Here is a 19,736-nt window from a genome sequence, read left to right on the forward strand (position 1 = left end):
ATTACATGTTTGAACACCCAAATGGTAAACTCCATGCCAGCCTGCTTAAGTCGTGGATATGATTCATTCCCTAGAAAAAATCCATTGCATAAAGTCAAAAATTCCGTCAACCATACTTGCAACAGATAAATCATATACCATGTAGAATTGGTTAAAAGAAAAAGAAGCAATTATAGTCCCTATGTCCAAGTCAAATTTATTCACATGGTGTACTTCATAAAGTGATTTCTAATGTGTGTTATTGAAAACCAGGAAGGATGAAGCCTCGGAAATCATAGAGATCATGGAGGCACTGTCTTGAGGGATTTGCCGTGCTCATCAAGTATACAATCATTCCACATGACGGGCTGCCTGTCAATCTCTTCCCAAGAGGACGGGGGAAATCTCCGCAGAGTACTCCCTAAAGCTGGCCCATGCTTTTAGGATAGCATTCATAAAAGGAGAGGAAGGAACTATGAGATGGGCGAATGTAAATCCATCTAGTACTGTCATTCCAAACTCCACCAATGGAAGGAGTGCATGACTGTACGCATCTAACAAAGAAATCCTTTCAAGATTTCTGCCTTGGCAAGAGTCCTCTGACCACCACTTCGCATATAAAATCTTTGCTCTGCTAGTCAGTCTCCATTATATTGAGTCCACCTTCCCATTCGGGTAGAATCAAAGTCTCCAAGGCACCCTGGCTCTAGTATCTGCTTAACTATCTAGACCACTCCAAATAAAATTCCTTATGGGTCTTCTAAGCTAAGTGATGCACTCCCTAGAGTGGCACCAACAAGAACAAACAAACCAAGCCATGGCCAGTAATACTTGGTTGACCATTACCACCTTGGAAGCAAGATCAAGTTTGGCTGAGCTCCAAAAAAGAAGCTTCCTAACACTCTCCAACACAAGAGCAAATTGCTGCGATGGAGAGATGCCCACACCGACCTAGCAACCCAAATACATGATAGGAACACCCCTCTTGATCCAAGTAAAGCCGAAATCATCCCCCCAAGATGAAGTGTCCTCATCACCAATCGGATTTGTTCCAATTGATATGTGCACCTGTTGCATTACAAAACATATCTAAGGCTTCTCTGAAGGATGAGAGGATTCAGGTTTTGGTATCCAAAAAAACAGCAGCAGCATCACTCAACTCACTGTCCAAGAACTCTTCATTCATCTAAGAGGGAGCCTCAGCCCAATAACATCGCCTTGGATCTTAAAAAACATGCTCGTTGCTTCATCCACAAATAGATACAAGAAAGGGGCAAAAGGGCATCCCTCACAAACTGATCTGGAAATGAAATCTCTCTCCCCTCTCTCCTTTGATAAGCACCCAGCTGTGGGCTGATCTGTATAAAAAGGAAACCCCTCTAATCCATGCATCTGAAAATCCAAAGCGTGCAAGGGTACCTTTCAAAAAACTCCAATCTATTATGTCATGAGCCTTTTCAAAATCCAAGAGTAGAACAGTGAGACATTGGCCACTCTGCATAGCCCAATTTGAAGCTTCCCAAAAGGAAAAGATATTATCAAAAATGGTTCTACCACGCACAGCCAGTCTACGTATCATGACTAAGATCGGGAAGAATGGGCTGCAAATGTTCAGTCGGCCAAAATCTTATAAAGAGTTCCCATCAAAGTAATAGATCTCGATTGGGAGATGAAATTTCTGCAACCTCCCTTCGGGAGAAGATGAATGAGACCCTCCGTAAGTGAATCGGGCATAGTACCAGAGTCCCAAATGCCCTGCAGGGCTGAGGTAACATGGTCCCCAATTATGTCAAAAAGCAATTAAAAAGGAAGGTGGGTCCAGGCATCTGCCCTTGTGAAGGGCAAGCGAATTCTACATTGGTGAGACGGGCATCAAGTAAATATGTCGTATGGGGTTTCACCAACATTGGAATATTATGCCAAACCAAATGTCTGGCATCCTCCCTGGCATGTGAGTCAGGATCTGTTGAAAGAAGGGAGCATAAAAATCTGTAAATGAGAAACCCAAATCTGCAGAATATTCTCTGTGAGGCTCTCCTCCGCATACAATGCATCTGGAATCCTGACACTCGTAGAGGTGAGGCTCAAAAATCATAAGAACCACAAGAAAGTGATTTGAAGTGGTATCCCTTGGTGCAATGCATACTGAACCTCCTCCGTCAATTGCCCAATCATCAACTAAAGTCTGTCTATCCACACATGGATGGGCATCTAGCCACCCCCTGTTTGACCAAGAGAACTGGAGCAAGGTGTGAAAGGCATCATCTGTCCAAGCATCTATGCCACTGTACTGAAAGAGAAAGGCATCCCAAGATGCTCTCTCTTGGGAGTGAATGCCACCCTCTCTCCCTCCCTTTTTGACTAAAGGCAACTCCACCATGTTGAAGTCACCTCCAATAATCCAAGACTCTGCAACAACGGGAGCCCAAAAGAGAAGTTTCTTCCTGAATAGGACACGTTCCCCTCTATTATCGGGGGCATAGAGGTTGGGAAAACCAAACATGTGTCCACCAATCACCAAAATAATCCACTAAGCTCTAGAGGGAAAAATGATACCAAAAGAGTCTGAAACATGTCCCTCTCTTGTTGCCCAAAGCAGGAGACCAAAAAGTATGACCTGAAGTAGCTTACCTATCTTTGAGCAATCCCTAGCATCCAACTTGTGTTCCTAAAGAAAAAGCATATCTATGGTACCAACAGTAGCACCTGGATGAAGCTGATTGTAGATCAGCTGCCGAGATGAGACACACCACCTAGGCTCTGAATGTTCCAACCAACAATCCTCATCGGCGAGAGGAAGTAGGATGGAACACCTTACACGACCTAGTGGTGGAAACAAACCCCTCCGAGGTGGTAGGCATCCTAGCATATGCACAAATAAGGGGGGGAGCAAGGGGAGGGAAGTCCTCAGAGGAAAGGGCCCCAAGAGACGACCTATCGACAAGAAAGCCCATAACTGCATCCTAAAAAGTGAAGGGCACACACTCCTCCTGAATGAAGTGGTCGCCTTTGGATGAATTCATAGTCTTCCTATGAACGTGTGTCATTTCCAACATTGTGGTGAGAGAAAATGCGTAGTGATAGTCCTGATGTACACTTAAAATATCCACATGGGGACTTTGAAACATTGGGTGATATCTTGCAATGTGACATTTTGGATATGCAAGCATGTAGAACTCTTGGGGATTGAGATGAATCGTTCCAAAGATATACTTTCAAGATGTCAAGAAAACTTTTTTTGAAGGGGAAAAAGTTGAGATGTTGTCTTGCTTTGGAGAAGTCCATCTGCCAAGGCAAAACAAGAGTACATGTAAGCATGTCTGGCACTGGAGTGGATAAAACCCTATACTCAAAGAATGTAGATAGGAAAGAGCACCCTCCTTCCCTTAAGCAATGAAGGGAGTCTAGAGAACATGTGAAGAAGGGGGCTTCTCGGATGTGGGGCTAGGACCTCAAAGAATAACTACAGGAAAAACATCACTAGTCCTATCCAAGACAGCAACTAGTATATCATTGGTGGTCGGCATGAGATCAAGTCGAAGGATCATTTCGCTTTTAGGTGCCTTGTGTATTATCAGATTCGAGGTCGTTATCATTGTCCCTTCAAAGACGATTTCGGGCCCCTTTCTAGCTTCCCTTCTTACCCAAACTAGAGATGCCTTAATGTCTTCATTTATGAGGCGCTTAGGCACTTATAGCACTTGCTCAAGATACAAAGGTAGCGTCAGGGCACACAACCAATTTCTACTCAAAGTATGATCACGAAGTTTTCCAGCCCAATCATACAGACCGCCAAATCACGGGTGGTTGGGAGGCTGAGAACCAGAGCTAGTGACATGACAGGCTCGACAACAGGTTGATGCACAGATCATGCTTGGAAATCTCCCATAGATCAGGGGCACAACCGACGGGGTTTACAATGGCCCTTGTCAGACGTAGAGTTGTTGTTGAAGACCACAGCGGATCACACGCACAGACCACCATCAACATTGTATCACACGTTTCCTATCATCGTAGCCTCATTCATCGCCGGGCTCCCCTTTAACTTCAACCCTGGCCAAGGCCTACTTGTTTTGTTGGGCCCCTAACAAGGCTCGTTCTAATGTACAACTTAAATACCATGTTCAAGAAAAGCAGGTGTTCTAGCACATAGTTAACCCGTAACCATGTGTCATACCACAGTGCATGGTCATCACTCTACCATGATAAGCATAACCATGATCAAGAGCACACATGCACCAAATATTGATGATGCTTCGACAATCAGCTTTTTCAGTGTAGCACGACAAGCTGACAGTATACTTTTGCAAGGGTTACATGTAACATGCAACAGTTATCTGATCGTGTAATCACAGCAAGACCTTCTTTAAACCTTTAGCGAGGAATTATAGTTATGCACCATAAAGAGCGAAAGGAGGTGAGGGTAGAGAGAGAATAGAAACAACAACCGATTGGGTACATGTACCCACTAAGGGCCCCCTCCCCCAATCAAGGGAGAATTTTCTTTAATACTTGGAGAATTGAAGATACAAATAACACTCATCGAGGGAGCACGGAAACACACTTCTAAAGAGTGCACTGTGCACACGTATTGCAAACCCAATGACCTGAGAGGCAACTCCAACCAATATTGAGACCTTGATGCTGTCCACATTGACGAAGTAGGGCACTTCTGCAAGGCAAGGAAGAGGCTTGTGCTGTCCACCGGAATGCAAGGTTACTGCGTGAGTGAGAGAGTAGAATCTGAGAGTAATGGAAGCTAAGAGAGAGCTGAGATATGACTCAGAGATAAAGCTCAGAAGTGAGCTGTGCAAACTGAGCTGATGAAACAGTACCCAAACCGTACTCCGTTTGCTGCTCCGAATCCCGCGACTATAGTGCTGCGTGTACACCTTCCAGGCAGGCTGATCTGGACTGCTGAAGTCTGCTGCTGTTCAGGGCCTGTTCTGGAGTGCACAGGGGCTGCACAAAGGGCTAGAGGGGAGCTGCACTAGAAAGAAAGAAAGAAAGGAAGAAAGTTTATTAAAGTCTTCGGAAGACCAATGAGTCTATGAGACTGTGAAAATCCTGATACAACAAGCTGTGGTAGTGGAGCTACTAAACGAGCATCCATACCAATGCAAAATACAAAAATGCAGAATGGCAGTACTAAGTCCTAAGTACAACATAGTCATGTCGATGGTCGACTATATATCAATCTCAGCATCATCATCAATATCATCATCATCATCGGCAGCAGCAAGATATCAGGATGGATGAGGCAGTGGAGGCATGAAGTCGGCAATAGAGTGTTGTTGGCCACTCAGAGGTGCGGTCCTGGCACGTCTCCTGGTCGTAGCTCTGCGTCTGACTAGGGCTACTGTAACCCCCGTCGGTCGGGCTCCAACTCTAAACAAGGAGGTCCCCAAGTGGGATCTGTGTGTCGACCCTCTGTCTGAGCTGTCTGGTCACGGTCACGGTCATGTAGAGGAGAGATGAGGCAAGACCTGAATGAGGAATGAGGGCTGCAGCCCCCCCCTTTATATAGAGGGCTTTTGGGGTGAGCCAACCAGCCCCAAACTGGCCGACTTCTAGTCGGTTGGTTTGGGCTGGCTGGTTGGGCCCTTTGCCCCATAAATGGCAGCCTATAAAGGCAGCCCTTCCCCCAGCCCATTCTCCATTGATGGGAGCTCATTGGCTCAGCCCTGAGGGAGCCCATCTGGGCTCCTACCCTAGGCTGAGACCTAGACCTACCTAGAACCCTAAGATGGAAACACTAACCTACTGTTCTCCAATGGGTACTAGTGAACAAGGACTAACTATCTGACTTGACCTAAGGCTGAGAGACTATCCTACGTAGCTCGTGCTTGACTGTCCCTGGACAAGGGCTCACAATGGGGTCACGACATACGACAAAATATCCTATCATAGGAACTATTTGCACTTTGTCGATGTAGCGAGTGTGTCACATTGCACCCAAGTGCAGGGATGCATGTGGCATTCGTTTTGATGGCATATTCAATAATCTCTACTAGTCTAGATGATAATTTCTACATTGTGGGCTAGAGTGTGGGGATGCTTATTTAATGTCATGTGAGTTTTGCAGGACTGTTGTTTAGCCCATTCTTGTGTTGTTTGAAAAACTCACTTTCAATCCAATATGAATCAGGTGCTAATTTCAACCATTGGCACATCAATTGCAACCCTCATGAGCAAAGATTAGTCCGAGCAGGATAGGCATAAATACAAAGATGAAAGCAGGAAAAAGAAACAAAGACAGAAAGAAACTAGTCTTCGAAAGACCGAAGCTTATATGAGACTAAAAGAAGCTTGAAACAATGAGTTGAAAGGGTGGAGCCTCTAATCAGGCATAATCATCCACAATGAATACAATATAATCATATCACATCAGGTCTAATACATAAGAGGTGTCATTTGAGATTATTCAAATCCAGTGCCCTACTTGGTAAGTCCATAGCATAATTCATGCGGGACCTAGCCTTTATGACCTCTATATATTTCTAACTTTGAAAAACACCCATTGCTACATAAAGTATTGCCGCCACCCCCACCTCTTCCGCCGCCACCCACCCCATCGTCTCGCCCCTCCCCCCCCCCCCCCCCGGGCGCCCTCTCTCCAGCTACCCCTTCCACTCAAACACACCTGTAGAGAAGGTAACCACTTTGTGTTGAGGGCAACACCGTTTTCAGCAGCACGCTTGATCAGGCTAGAATGGAGTAAACACATCAGTGTGTCACCATTTGCACTTGGATTTCTTGATTATTTCTTTGTTAAAAGTGTGAGGACAGAAAACAGGAAGCTTAACTTTCGCAAGGGATTTCACACGGTTTTGAGCTTGGCTTCCCATTTTAGAAAGTGTTTGAGGACTTCAACAGCTCATTGACAATTCCCAGTCTTTGCAAGCTTGCTGGCTTTCCCATTTCACCTCTTGCCAGTGCATCAGAGGGCTGAAGGTTCCCTCCTCTTCAGGAGTGATTAATTCATTGTGGACGATCCTGGAGAAGCCAACTAGTAGCATACAAGTTTTTTCCAGAGAACTAGTGGCATACAACACTACTGAAGGCAAGGTGCCCGTCTGAAACCTTCGCACGCAAGACAGAGGCTTGGTTGCTAGAGCACTTGAAGGACACGTACAAGACAACAAACTTGGCAGGGATCCTAAAACTTCGAAATCGTTTGAATTCACTTCACATGGATAAGGGATATTCCAGCTTTGAGCATTTGGCAAAAGTCATGCTGAGCCGAGGACAAGCTGAAATGAAATTGCCTTCGGTCAAGACTCCAAGGAGTAGAAAATAGGAGTAATCTGCATGGCATAATTTTGAAGGCCGGTACATTGAGGTCCATGGAACTGAGCAGAATGAATACTCCGTGAAACGGAACAGAATCAATACTCCTCTGCAGTATCCCTGGGGATATAGGGCTTGTTTCGCTGAAAGATTGTACCCACTACTTTGAGCTTCTTTAATGATTAAATAACGACCTAGGGAATGCTTGAGAGTGAATATGAATTTCGCTTTCTATCCAGTCCAGATAAACTCTCAAATCCAGTACCATGTTCACATTTTCAAATTAGCACATCAAATAATATTTTGTAATCATTCACATCACAGTACTAAAGAATCAGAAATACAGAACACATCCCTTTGGTCAACATTACTCCTTCAACCATGCTTGAACATTTCTTGCTTATCAGTCTTCAACAAATGTGAAAATATGCATGCCCCGGGAGTTGAAAATTGCAAGAAAAAAAAATCATACCATATATACAATCAAAGATACAATGGAGAGTGGCAGGAAAAGAGTTCGCAGCAGCAATAGAATGCAGAAAGACACCCATCAATTTTGCTTTGAGAACTGGACTTGCTGGAGAAACCCTTGCATCATCAGCAATTCCATTGCCAACCGTACCTGATAGCAGCAGACCGATACAGCTTGTCAGGACAGCAGCCAAAAACTAATTTTAAGCTTCAGAATTTTCAAAAAGAAATGCTGAGTCGTCATATTATTGGTGTAAGCTGCTGCTCCCCGCTCCTCCTGCTGCCCTCCTTCCTGCTCCCCTCCTTGCTGCCCCTTCCTTCCCCTCCTTGCTTCTCCTCCCTCCCCTCCCCACCTACTGCTCCCCCCGACTCCCCTCCCTCGCTGCTGCAGCCCCCCCCGCCCCCGCTCTCTGCCTCCTCCCCCGCGCGCGGCCTCCTCCCTCCCCTCCCCCCTACCTGCTGCTCCCCCCACCTCCTCCCTCCTCTCCTTGCTTCTCCCTCCCCTCCCCCCTACCTACTGCTCCCCCCGCCTCCCCGCCCAATTCTCCTCCCTCGCTGCTGCAGCCCCCCCCCGCGCTGCCTCCTCCCTCCCCTCCCCCCTACCTGCTGCTCCCCCTGCCTCCCCCCCCGCCTCCCGTCCCTCTCTCCCCTTCTCTACCTCCCGCGCTGCGCCAGCTCCTCCCCCATGCTGCTGCCTGCTTGCACGCCCCCCCCCGCGCTGCTGCCTGCACAGCCCCCCCCCCCGGCTCTTTCTTTGCTTCCCGCCCCCCCCCCCTCTCCTCCACTCCTCTCCTCTATCCTCCCCTCCTCTCCGCTTGCTGCCCCCCCTCTCTCTTTGCTGACTCCTCTCCTTGCTCGTTCCTCTCTCTCCCACCTTCCTTTCACCCTCTCACTTCATTTGGAGTACCCTATTCTCCTTTAGGGGTCTCCTGGGCTTCAGGAAAGCGGACGGAGTTCTTCTTTGTGTTTGAATTCCCACCTCAATTGATGAATGGGTTCCCAGTCAGCCAATCCGTTACCGCCCACACCGGCCGCAAGAACCGTCACTTTCTCAAAAGACGAGCTGCAGCAATTGTAAAAGGATTTGGAGCATGAGTGTTCCACGACTCTCTTCGCACGCATCCATGGCTCCCACCCCTCCAAGTCACAAGCTAGAGATTAGATGCTTGCCGCACTTCACCAGGATCTCGCCCCCCACCTTAAGGATGTTCGTTTGTTGGGACAAGGTTTCTTTCAGGTGTGCCTAGATTCCCCGGACGTCACCACAGACCTGCTACAGGCCGGGTTTCTATTTCTAGGCTACAGGAGGATTTTTTTGTTTCCCTTTCAACTGGGCTTTGACCCAGTTGAAGAGGACAAGCATGGAGTTTCTGTTTTCATTAGGTTCCCTAGTCTCCCCTCAGTTTATCACCGGCTTCTTTCAGTTGTTGGCGAGAGGTTTGGTGTGGTAGCAGAGATCCCTCCTCTTCCTGGCGAGCCCTCTTCGGTTGCCGAGGCGGTCAGGATGGATGGAGTACCCAGGGTTAGGGTCATTGTCCAGGACCCTAATATTTCAGATGACCACATCATGCTATAGCGACCCGATGGGTCTTTCTTCTGCCAGAGATTTAAGGTTGCAGGTCGGCAGGACCAGTGCAGGATTTGCAGATCCTCGGGGCACTTCGCCAGAGATTGCCCAAAGAAGAAAAAGAGGCCCAGAAAGCAACCAGCTTGTACTAGCTTACGACAGAGAGCAGGAGCAAGACCTACCGCTCCACAGGTACCGCCTCAAACACGGGCTCTTCCCCCTCCTAGGGCTACTCGAGTCCCTCCTGCACCCCGCACCACCTCTGACCCACGGTGGGTTCGGGTCGCGGTTAGGCCCTCTACTTCAGATCACACCTCCACCGCTTCGGAGGCTACCCCCTTGGAGCCTCGGGAGGAGACTAGTGTTCAGGAGCCTTGTTCGACTCCACCCCAGGATCAAGCTGTACCTTCCTCAGCAGCCCAGGTCGTTGGCACCTCATCCGCAGCACTTCTTGATCAGGACTCAATATAGGTGCCTCTTTCTATGGATAGAGGGAAGGGGGTCTTACATTCTCTCCCTACTTCAGTAGGAATCCTTCGTTACCCCTCCCCAGGACTGGCTCAGCCGAACTCCTTTTCTGCTCTGGAGGACCTCTTTGACCTCCCAGATGATGATTTTGTACCTTCCACTTTCGGAGCGCTAGTTATCAGCATCCCTTTTGAGAGATCCTTTTCTCTCTCACTTGTGGACTTTCCTCCCCTTGGACCTCGTGTGTATGGCAGGAGGTCAACTCCGGTGGAGGGTTCTTTTTCCGCCACCAGGTTGGGTAAGATATTCCAACCTGCTTCCTCCCGCCGATGAGGAAAGCCAGTTGGAATATACAGGGATTGGGCAGCATCCCTCATTGCCGTCGCAGACAGCTTATCAAGAATCAGCTCCATCCAGGTGTTTCGAGTGGTTCCCTAGACATTCTTTTTCTTCAGGAACACAAACTGGATGTCAGAGATTGCTCCAAGTCAGGTAAGCTGCTTTCAGGCCGGACTTTTTGGCTTCTTGCCTTGGGAACTAGAGGAGGTACATGCATATCAGTTTCACATTCCATTCTCCCTCTGATCATTGGACACGGTACCATAACCCCCTCCAAGGCCTAGTGAGTTTTACTTCTAATTGACGGACGTAAGGTTGGTTTCCTCAATCTCTATGCTCCGAACAACAGAGGGGACCGTGTTCTGTTTTGGAAAGAGTTGCTCCTGTGGGCTGACATTGCAGATTCGTGGATTATTGGAGGTGACTTCAACATGGTTGAGGCACCTTCTGATAAGCAAGGGGGCAGAGAAGGTGGTATTCATTCCCTCGAGAGAGCAGCTTGGGATGCCTTCTTGTTCAGGTTCACTGGCATAGATGTTTGGTCAAATGATGCATTTCATATTCAGTCTCAGTCACTTTTGTTTTCATGGTCGAACCATAGGGTGCAGATGCCTATCCATGCCCGGATTGACAGATTCTATGTGGATGACTGGGCTCTTGATAGAGGGGGGACAGTTTGCATTGCACCTAGTGTTTCTAATTCTGACCATTTTTCGGTAGTTTTGTCCATCTCAAAGCCCTACCTTTTTTTTTTTGGCGCAAAAAGTAGTGCTAGTTATATTACTTGAAAGCGAGAGTACAAGAGGGCCTAAAGGCCAGTGGGCTGCAATCACAAAATGGATACAGCCCGAGGAGCCAAAATGCTAATTACAAGCCTCTCACGGCATAATCATTGGAGAGTGGAGCAGAGTGCTGGAAGAACAGCTCCCGGTGGTCCCAGTCGCGAAGGAAGCGCCGTCTCTTTTCCTTCCCTGCCCGGGACTCCCCCTGAATCTGATCCCACTGACCCTTGAGCGTGTGAATGATCGTGCTCCAAATGTCTGCTAGGGTCTGGGTAGCAGAAGAAGCCTGATCTCCTACGGTCTGCGCGCATCTGGAGGTCCAGATATGCCAGCCTGTAATGCTCCCTATGATCTCCCAAACTGGGTGCCGAGTCATCGCTCCTGCATCTATCTCTGTCAAATGCCAAGGGAAGCTGTCCATGTATGCCCAGGTGGCCTGCGTGATGAAGAAGACGGGATCCTGCCTAGAGAACTCATAAGCCAAGTGATGTCCCATCTCGGTGCTGCACCAGCAAACGGCTCCCCAAGTGATCGGTCCTAGCTCGGGTGCAGCCCTCGCTAAGATCCCCATGACTCCCTTCCAAACTGTCTGCGCATGCAAGCAGCTCCAAAGGCAGTGCTTCAGGGACGACTCCTCCTGAAAACACATCTGGCAATGCCCCTTCTGCCCCATCTGCCTCAGCCAGCTGCCAACTGGTAGCCCCTTGTGTGCCACCATCCAAAGAAAGTAAGAGATCTTCCTCGGCCGCCAGCTTGCCCAAAGAGTCTTCCAGAAAGTGCGAAGAAAGACCAGAGATATCCCTTGGGCATACCAACTATGTGCCTATGTGGGTAGCCCGCGCTGGAGAGCCCCCAGAGCACGCCTACCAGTACGCGCACTGTAAGAGAAGAAGGGGATAGGGTTCTCTGAGGTCTCCAATGGTGGCTAGCACCACTCCCCTGGGTCCCACTCCACCTCTGTCAAGGAACCGCCCTCCCATATCCAGAGTCTCCAGTCCTGGTCCTGCATAATCAAGGGGTCTATATGCCACGTTTTCCCTTGCAGCCCTACGATGCGAAGGCGCTGCCAGGGAAGCTGGGGGTCAATCACGCCCTCGCTACTCTATAGGCGGCTATCATCGGCGACGGAGAAGAAGTGGATCGAGGAGTCCGAGAAAAGGCCTGCAACCACCAAAGGAATGCCCCGTGGAGTGAACTGTCCTAGCCACCTCTCATCTCCAGGGAAGAGCTGGCTGGTGACCATTGGAATCCTCCAACCTGCAGAAATGGCAGCATCGATCTCCCCTTGCCGAGCCTGGATCCCACGTGCCGTACCTACTGCTGCTGCCAGCTCGCCTGGGCTCCGCTGGCTGTAGACGTCCCTCCAAACCCGGAGCGAGCGCGCGGGCCCACGCGCCCAGAGCGCCCAAGGGATATGGGATCTCTCTCCAAGCTGGCAACCTGTATCATCTATCGCTTGGCTGCTCCAGATCAAGGGCTGTCTGTCTATCTCCTCTCGGTAGCTAGGGGGAATCTGGGAGAGGCTGTGTCACAACTTCCTCCAGACCGAGACGAGGCTACGGAGGAAGGGGGAACGGGGCTGAGTCAATGGGACAGAAGTGAAGATCCACCGGATAGATGGCTGCCAATCACCCCCTCTCTGGGGGGTACACGCGCTGAGACCACGCTGAAGCAAGAGCTTCCACGTTTGCCCTCCTGGGGTCAGACCGCGGATGACTAACTTGCCAAGTAGTGCCTGACTCTGCAGTTCTGGATCTATGATGCCAAGGCCGCCCTCTGTCTGGGGGAGAATGACCGTCTGCCAGGTGACCCGGGCTCTGGTGGTACCGGAACCATCTGAACCATACCAAAGGAAGTTCCGTATCAGTCTCCTTAGCTAGGCTACACATGATCTCGAGAAACACCAGCAAGAGGCCACATACCAAGCACCTTCAAGAAGGACCTGGTTGACCACAAGGGCCCTGCCTGCCAAGGATAGCCGAGCCGTGCTCCAGAAAGCTAGCTTCCGTCGTATGGAGGCTAGGACCGGCAAGAACTGCTGAGCCGGCGTGCTGTCCAGGCCTACCTGGAATCCCAGGTAACGTGTCGTCTGTCCTCTGGGGATCCAGCGAAACCCCAGGAAAATACCCCACTGTGAGCTGGCTCCCGGATCCGTAAGAAAACCAACTGACTTATGCCAGTTGATTTTCGCCCCACCGGCTAGGCAAAAAACCTCTAGGGACAGTCTCACTCGCTCCAGTGACTCGATATCATCTTGCACATATAGGGCTGTGTCGTCTGCATACTCGGAGTCCAGAAGTTCTGCATCGTCTCGAATAGGGAGACGCATCCCGCGAAGACCAGTGGTACGGGCTCGTAGGAAGTGGGTCATGGCCTCCGCAAAAAATAGGAAGAGGTAGGGCGCAAGCGGACAGCCCTGACGCACCGAGCGCTCGAGGGTGAATCTCTCCCCCATCCTGCTGCTAATGATAACCCGGCTGGCCGACCTGTAGAGGCTAGCAATACCTCTGATCCACTCGTTCGGGAAACCGAACCGAGAGAGTGTACCTTCCAAGAAGGACCAATCTACCCTGTTGTACGCCTTCTCAAAGTCAAGAAGAAGTATGGCAAGGTGCTGGCCATTGTGCTGGGCCCACTCCGTTGCCTCTGAGAAAGTGAAGATGTAGTCCAAAATGCTACGATCTTGGACAAAACCAGTATGGGTGTCATGGATCAAGTCGTGTAGCAGGGGGCGGATGCGGCGGCTACTGATCATCTTGGCGAGGATTTTGTAGGCAGTCAGGAGGAGGGTGATAGGGCGCCACTGTCTGATCTCCTGAGGCATATCAAGCCTGTCGCAAGGCTCTCTGGCATCTGTCCGCTGGAGAAGATATGCTGGAAGGCTGCGAGCAAGGGCCGGTGGATCTGCTCCCAAAAGGTGGTGAAGAAAGCTCTGGAGAGGCCATCCTCACCTGGACATTTCTGCCCATCAATAGCGCTCACTGCGTCCTGCATCTCTGCCACGGTGAAAGGGGCGAGAAGGGAATCACTCATGCTAGGCTGCACGAGCCGCGGTGTAGACCTCCACACCTCCTCCCTGCATAGACGGCCACGAGGGTCTGGGGGCTCCTGCTGGAAAAGTGATTTGTAGAAATCTGTTGCCAAGTCCCGGACCTCGTCTGGATCTGTCCTGACACTACAATCCTGCGCTCTAAGAGATCGGAGTTGTTCCCCTGCTGACCTCTGACCATGAGTCCTGAAGAACTCTCTGCACATCATGTCGCCTTTCCTAGCCCAGAAGGACTTGGAAGCATGAAACGAGAACTCTGAGCGTCACTGGGTGATCTCCTCTAGCATGGCTAGGGCCCGAACCTCCAGCTGCCTGAGCTCCTCAGAGCCTGGAGAAGACTGTTGCATCCGCTGAATCGAGGCGAGATCTCGTCTGAGACCCCTCTCCTTCGCCCAACACTGCTGCCTGACCTGAATCGCCTCCTGCTAACATATGAGGCTAGACTCAGCAAGCGCCTGAGCTACCTGTGCTGCCATATCCCCCGTGGGATCCCAATCCTGCTACCACAGGTCCACTATCCTGCTGCAAACCGCTGCTCTGGAGTAGATGGAGTCTGGGATCCGACATGAGCGTGGAGGTGAGGAGTGAGAGGCTGAGTCCAGTACTAGGATGACTGGGGCATGGTCTGAGAGTGTCGTCCCTGGAATCACTCCTGACTCTCCACCTCTGCCAAGCGCCCAATCGCTGACATAGAAACGGTCCAGCCGCTCCAGAAGTCTGCCTCCCTCCCTCATGTAACCCCAAGAGAAGTCCAGACTCCCTATCCATCTGTGAAAGAAAGGCTCCCTCCACCTGTCCCAACCTCCCACTGCGAATAGGAAGGAGTTCCGATCTGCTTGCTCTACCTGAGCTATATCGAGGAACTCCGGGCCCCGTCCCTACTGGTCCTCTAGGGTCTCAAGGTTGTTGAAGTCCCCTCCTACAATCCAAGAATCCATCTCTGGCAACAAGTCTGTCAAGGATCTCCAAAAAGTGGCTCTCCGTCTGAGATCTGTCGGGGCATAGATATTGAGGATGCCGATACGGGATCCCTCAATATTCAAGCCCACCCAAAGCGCACGTCCTGGGATCAGAGTGCCAAAACCACACACATGCTGAACTAGAGAAGCGTCGATGGAGGTACAGACACCCCCGCTCCTCCCCTGCTCGCCAATCGAAGGTTCCCAATAGGTGTGGGAGCGTCCTGTGAGAACCTTCCCACAAATACTGGTCTGAGAAGCCGAAAGCTTGTGTTCCTGCAATAGGAGCACATCTATCCTTCCCACCAAGGCTGGCTGGAGCTCCTGTCTGAGCACCATCTTCCTGGGGCCGCGGGTTTCTGATGAGTGGAACCCATTAACGTTCCAAGAGATAATGAGTATACTCATGAGGAGGGAAGGTGGGCCACAAACAGCTATCTGCTTGCGGTCGATGTCGAGGTGGTCGGAGGATGTCCAGTGTGCAGACAAAGGCGCTTCTGTGAGGGTTTCGAAGGAGAGGCCGGATCATCGGACCCATCCTCTAAAACCTTCAACAGAGGGGAGAGGCCCTTCCTCCCATGATGGTAGGCTCTCTCTAACCAGCTCGACGCCTCTGCCAGGGAAATACTGTAGAAGCCCGCTACCTCTGAGGTCCTCCATGGGTGGAGCCCTTCCACGTAGACCCACTCCAGAGGCGGCCGAATAATGACCAAGAGGCGGAAACGTTTGGCGATGTGGCGCCATCTCAGACGAACGTCACACCCTCCTTCCACTGCTGCTGAAGAAGCTCCGCTGCTCTGCTACCAATCCAGTCCTGCACCTGATCCTGGGACTGATCTCGTATCGTCTCCCAAACATTTTCATTCATCCATTGCTCATTCCCGTCACTGGTGATAGTGAAGGAATAGCTAGGACCATCGTGAGGGGCAAGGATGGACACCTTACCCTCCGCCCCCTTGCGGAGGAAGAAGATGTTGATGTCTAGGCATGCAGGGAAGGAGCCAATACCCGCTGCATCCAGATAATCCCAAGGTCCTGCTCGGTAAAACTCCAAAGGTAGAGCTCTAGGAGCAGCCCTTGGGTGTGGGGACGAGGATGAGGAGTCTGAACCAGAGAGAGGGGTGCTGGCCTTCTGCGGGGAAGGGCCTCTCCCCTCCGCCGGGCCAGGAGGGATAGGCGCGGGGGAGGTCTGTGCTGGCTTCGGGGCTGCAGGTGGCTCAGGCGGAGAGGGGGGTTCCCTCTGGATCATGCTCGAGGAAGACAGGGGAGCGGAAACCAGCGGTGCTGGGGGGGATCTGGAGGGGGTGGAGATCGGGGGACCGAGGAGGAGGGGGGAGGGGAAGGAGGGCGGGGTGAAGGATGAGGGCGGGGCTGGCTGATCTTCTCCTTTCCTTTCTCCTTCCCCTTACCGGGCTGCTGATGAGTAGTGACCACAGGGGGGGGCTCTTGCTGTAGATGGGAAGGCTTTTTTGGTCCTACTTTGTTTCCTTTCCGTTTTCTTCAGCCTTCCCCTTCGGGAGGGGGTGTCGCTGCCTGGTGGGGGGGATCCTATGGGAGCTTTTTCGAGGACAGCAGTTCCTCTATACAGGTGATCGCTCTTCCAGATCTCGGGAAAGATGCTCTAGTCTTTGACGTTGGGGATGGAGGTATACTCTCTAGATCCACGGATGGTATTCTTCTAGAGGTTGCCTTTCAGCTTGTCAGGATTACTTGTTTTGTGGACCATGGAGCAGGCTTGCAGTGGTACTTAGACCCCGATCCTCTGCTCTTGGCCCTAGGATCCTTGAGGTTGTGGTTATATGGAGGTGCACCTATCAGGTGCTTGCAGTGGGACCCAAGAGAGTGGGAGTCGATAGATCATGGGCACCGAGAGAGGGGGATTCCCTTCTTTCGTTTCACGGTTGGTAATGCCAGGAGATTTCAGCTGAGCAGTAGAGGTTGGATTCCCTCTAGAGCCCCCCATTGGGATAGCTTCTTCATCACCGTAGATTTGCGTAGGAATTTCTGGAGGGGACTCTGAAAATCCCTCAGAAATAGAAAGATCACTCTTTTCTTTTGGCTTTCTATTCATGGAGGGATTGCAGTGAACCTGTGGAGATCACGATTTGGGGCTGATCCCATGGTTATCCCTTACTGAGCCCCAGGTGTTTTATGAGGGTGAGCCTTCTTCTTGGGCACTCTCGATCCGCCGATAGGTGATAGAGCCCTGCTCTCTTCAGGATGTACCACATATTCCTTTTAGAGCTTCACATGTTTTAGTGGACACCTCTTGGGAGATTTTGGCTAGCAAATCCTCTTGGCACATTTGGAGAGTCAGATGCACAGAGGCCTTGGATGACGCCCAGATACACCCATCATAGGTGTTCACAGGTATTTGGAGTGACATGGTTCACACTTTGATAGCCATATGGGCTAGCTGTTGGGGTAAAGGCACATTGCCACCACTTTATTAAAGATATGACACCTATGACTGTCTTAAGACAGTCATAGGGTGAAAAACCTAATCCTAATAAAACCTATGAGTTTGTGGTGTGGCTCATTACTTCACACCCGCATCTCTAGTGTCACTCCTCTCTCTCACTCTCTCTCCGTTGTATTTCTCCCTCATTTCTTCCCTCTCAACTGGTATCAGAGCCAGCCTCTCTTCCCCCTCTACCCCTGCCTACCCACTCCCTCTACCTCTACCTATCCCCTCGGGCCTCGAGCCCTCAGCGGCTCAGGCAGCAGATCGGGGCAGCGCACCGGCAGCCCACGCGGGTGAGCAGGGCAGTGCGCACGGGCTGCAGCGGGTCTGCGAGCAGGGCAGGGCGGCGCGGGACAGCTGCAGCGACAGCGTAGGGCGCATCGCGGGCTGCCGTAGGGCGGCGCCGAGCAGCGCCAGCGCTGCACAGCAGCAGCTAGCTGCTACAGCCTCCGGGCTTCGTACAGGGCGGCGCAGGCACGCGCGTGTACGGCCGTACGGCCGTTCGTACCGCCGTACGGACTCCGTACATGCGTCCGTACTATACGGACGCTGCCGTACGTACAGGGAGCAGCGTCAGGAACGTCTTCGACAGGGAGCAGCATCAGAGAAGGGCATTTTGAAAAAAAAAAATTCTCTCTCTGTTCTGGGATTCCGTACCCTGCACACGTACACAAGTACAGCAGGTACAGTGCTGCCAGTACACAGGTACAGCAAGTACAGCATTTTTTATTTGGGGAAAGAAGGCAAAGAGAGAGCATTCCCGGCTGTTCAGTCCTTCAAACTGTGTTTTTTTTTTAAGGTACAGCAAGTACACTCTTGTCCCTCGTGCTTGAGGTGACTAGTACCACAGTGTGTGGTGGTTGCACAGTTATCTTGTTTCGGGAAGGTAATGCCTTGATTTTGCAGAGGATTTTTTATGCTTTTGCTGAGTGCAAATCTCAGCTTTTGGGTGACATTTTCAAAGGGCTTTTGCCTGGAAGCTTATGTAGTGTATGCCTTGAGCCAGTGTGGAGCCAGGGAGCCCACATTGGTCTTGTTTCCGCAGTGTATTCAGTAAAATTTTCTGCAGGTCACATTTTGTGTACAACACCTTGGAAAATCTCAGTTGAGCCACGCTTGGCCAGGGCGCATCGAGTTTACTCGGTCCCTAACTGTCCATCGTTGACAGTGCTCAAAAGATTTTCTCTCCAGTGTTTGTACGTTGGGATCTGTGTTGTTATTGTGTACACAGGGCTGTTTATACATTGCATTGTCAGGTGAAAGTGCCAGGAGAGCGCTGCATTTTGTATGCTACCTCAGTGTTGAGGTGTGTTTTTCACTTGGCACAGGTGTCAAATCAAGGGGCTTTTGCCCAAATTTTGCTTTAGAGCACTTGGGTTACTGTTTGAGACCTTCAGATGCCTTTTATCCCCTTGTCAGAAGGGTGATTGCTTGGGATTTGTCCCATTTTCTGTTGCAGGTTTGTGACAGGCTGAAGTGTCTGGAGCCTCTTTTTCAGTGAACAAAACAGTGTATGACAAGTGGTTTATGCATATAAAATCAGTGCAATACCTCATCTGAGGTGGGAGAAGTGATCAGGACAGCAGTGTTTTATGCTTCATCAGATGATGATGCACTGAGAACCTGTGGAACAGCTGCAGCATTCTGAATTTACTGTTTTATGCCTATTTGAGCACGGTACAGTGTGTCAGAAGGTACAGTCACTGGAGGGAAATTTTCTGTTTTGCTGCAGATTTTTTTGACAGTAAAAACAGCACTATTGTGAGTGCTCCTGGCTCTTGATAGAGCAGGTTTTTTCTGAGAAATCAGAACTTGATTCAGTCATTTTTTGACTTACAGGGAGTCAGGAACTTTCTTTATCTGATATGGCATCAAGGGGAAGTGAATCTTCAATTCTGAACATAAAGAAATTGGAAGGAGCACACAATTATGCATTATGGGCAGAACAGTGTTTGAATGTACTTCTGCTAAAGAAGATTTCTAAGCCCATAAGGGTGAAGGGTGTCAAGCCATCTGACATGGCAGATGATGAATGGGAGGAGCTTGATTTGTCCGCAAGGGCAGCTATCATGCTTACTATTTCTGATACTCTTGTGTTCAATGTTCAGGCTGAAAAGACCTCTTATGGCCTATGGCAGAGGCTAGCAGAGTTGTATGCCCAAAAGAGTTCAGCCAGTAAGGTTTATTGGTTGAAGAAGCTGGTTGATCTTCGCATGAAGGAAGGTACAACTATGACCTCACACTTGAGTGAGTTCAATGCCATCTTTACACAGCTGATTGCACAGGGGTTGAACCTTGATGAGGAGTTCAAGGCTACTTTCTTGTTGTGTACCCTCCCTGAGAGTTGGGACACATTCAAGACCACCCT

The 19,736-nt window shown here is 50.3% G+C and overlaps 1 protein-coding gene across 2 annotated transcripts in view; it reads right to left on the bottom strand.

Moving 5' to 3' along the window:
- The window catches only part of LOC147895586 (ARM repeat superfamily protein), a 264,407-nt gene that overhangs the window by 195,300 nt on the left and 49,371 nt on the right, over nt 1–19,736 (bottom strand). For both annotated transcript variants that reach the window (XM_087383313.1, XM_087383312.1), the window contains exons 9-10: nt 7,742–7,891; nt 6–70 (exon numbers count right to left, since the gene is read on the bottom strand). In XM_087383313.1, the coding sequence (XP_087239439.1) occupies nt 6–70; nt 7,742–7,891 (215 nt within the window). The remainder of the gene's footprint in view (nt 1–5; nt 71–7,741; nt 7,892–19,736) is intronic.

Source organism: Dipteris shenzhenensis, chromosome 13, assembly GCF_047967505.1.
Source record: "Dipteris shenzhenensis isolate YYH24624 ecotype China chromosome 13, Dip_SZ_1.0, whole genome shotgun sequence".
In the NCBI taxonomy this organism is placed as follows: Eukaryota; Viridiplantae; Streptophyta; class Polypodiopsida; order Gleicheniales; family Dipteridaceae; genus Dipteris; species Dipteris shenzhenensis.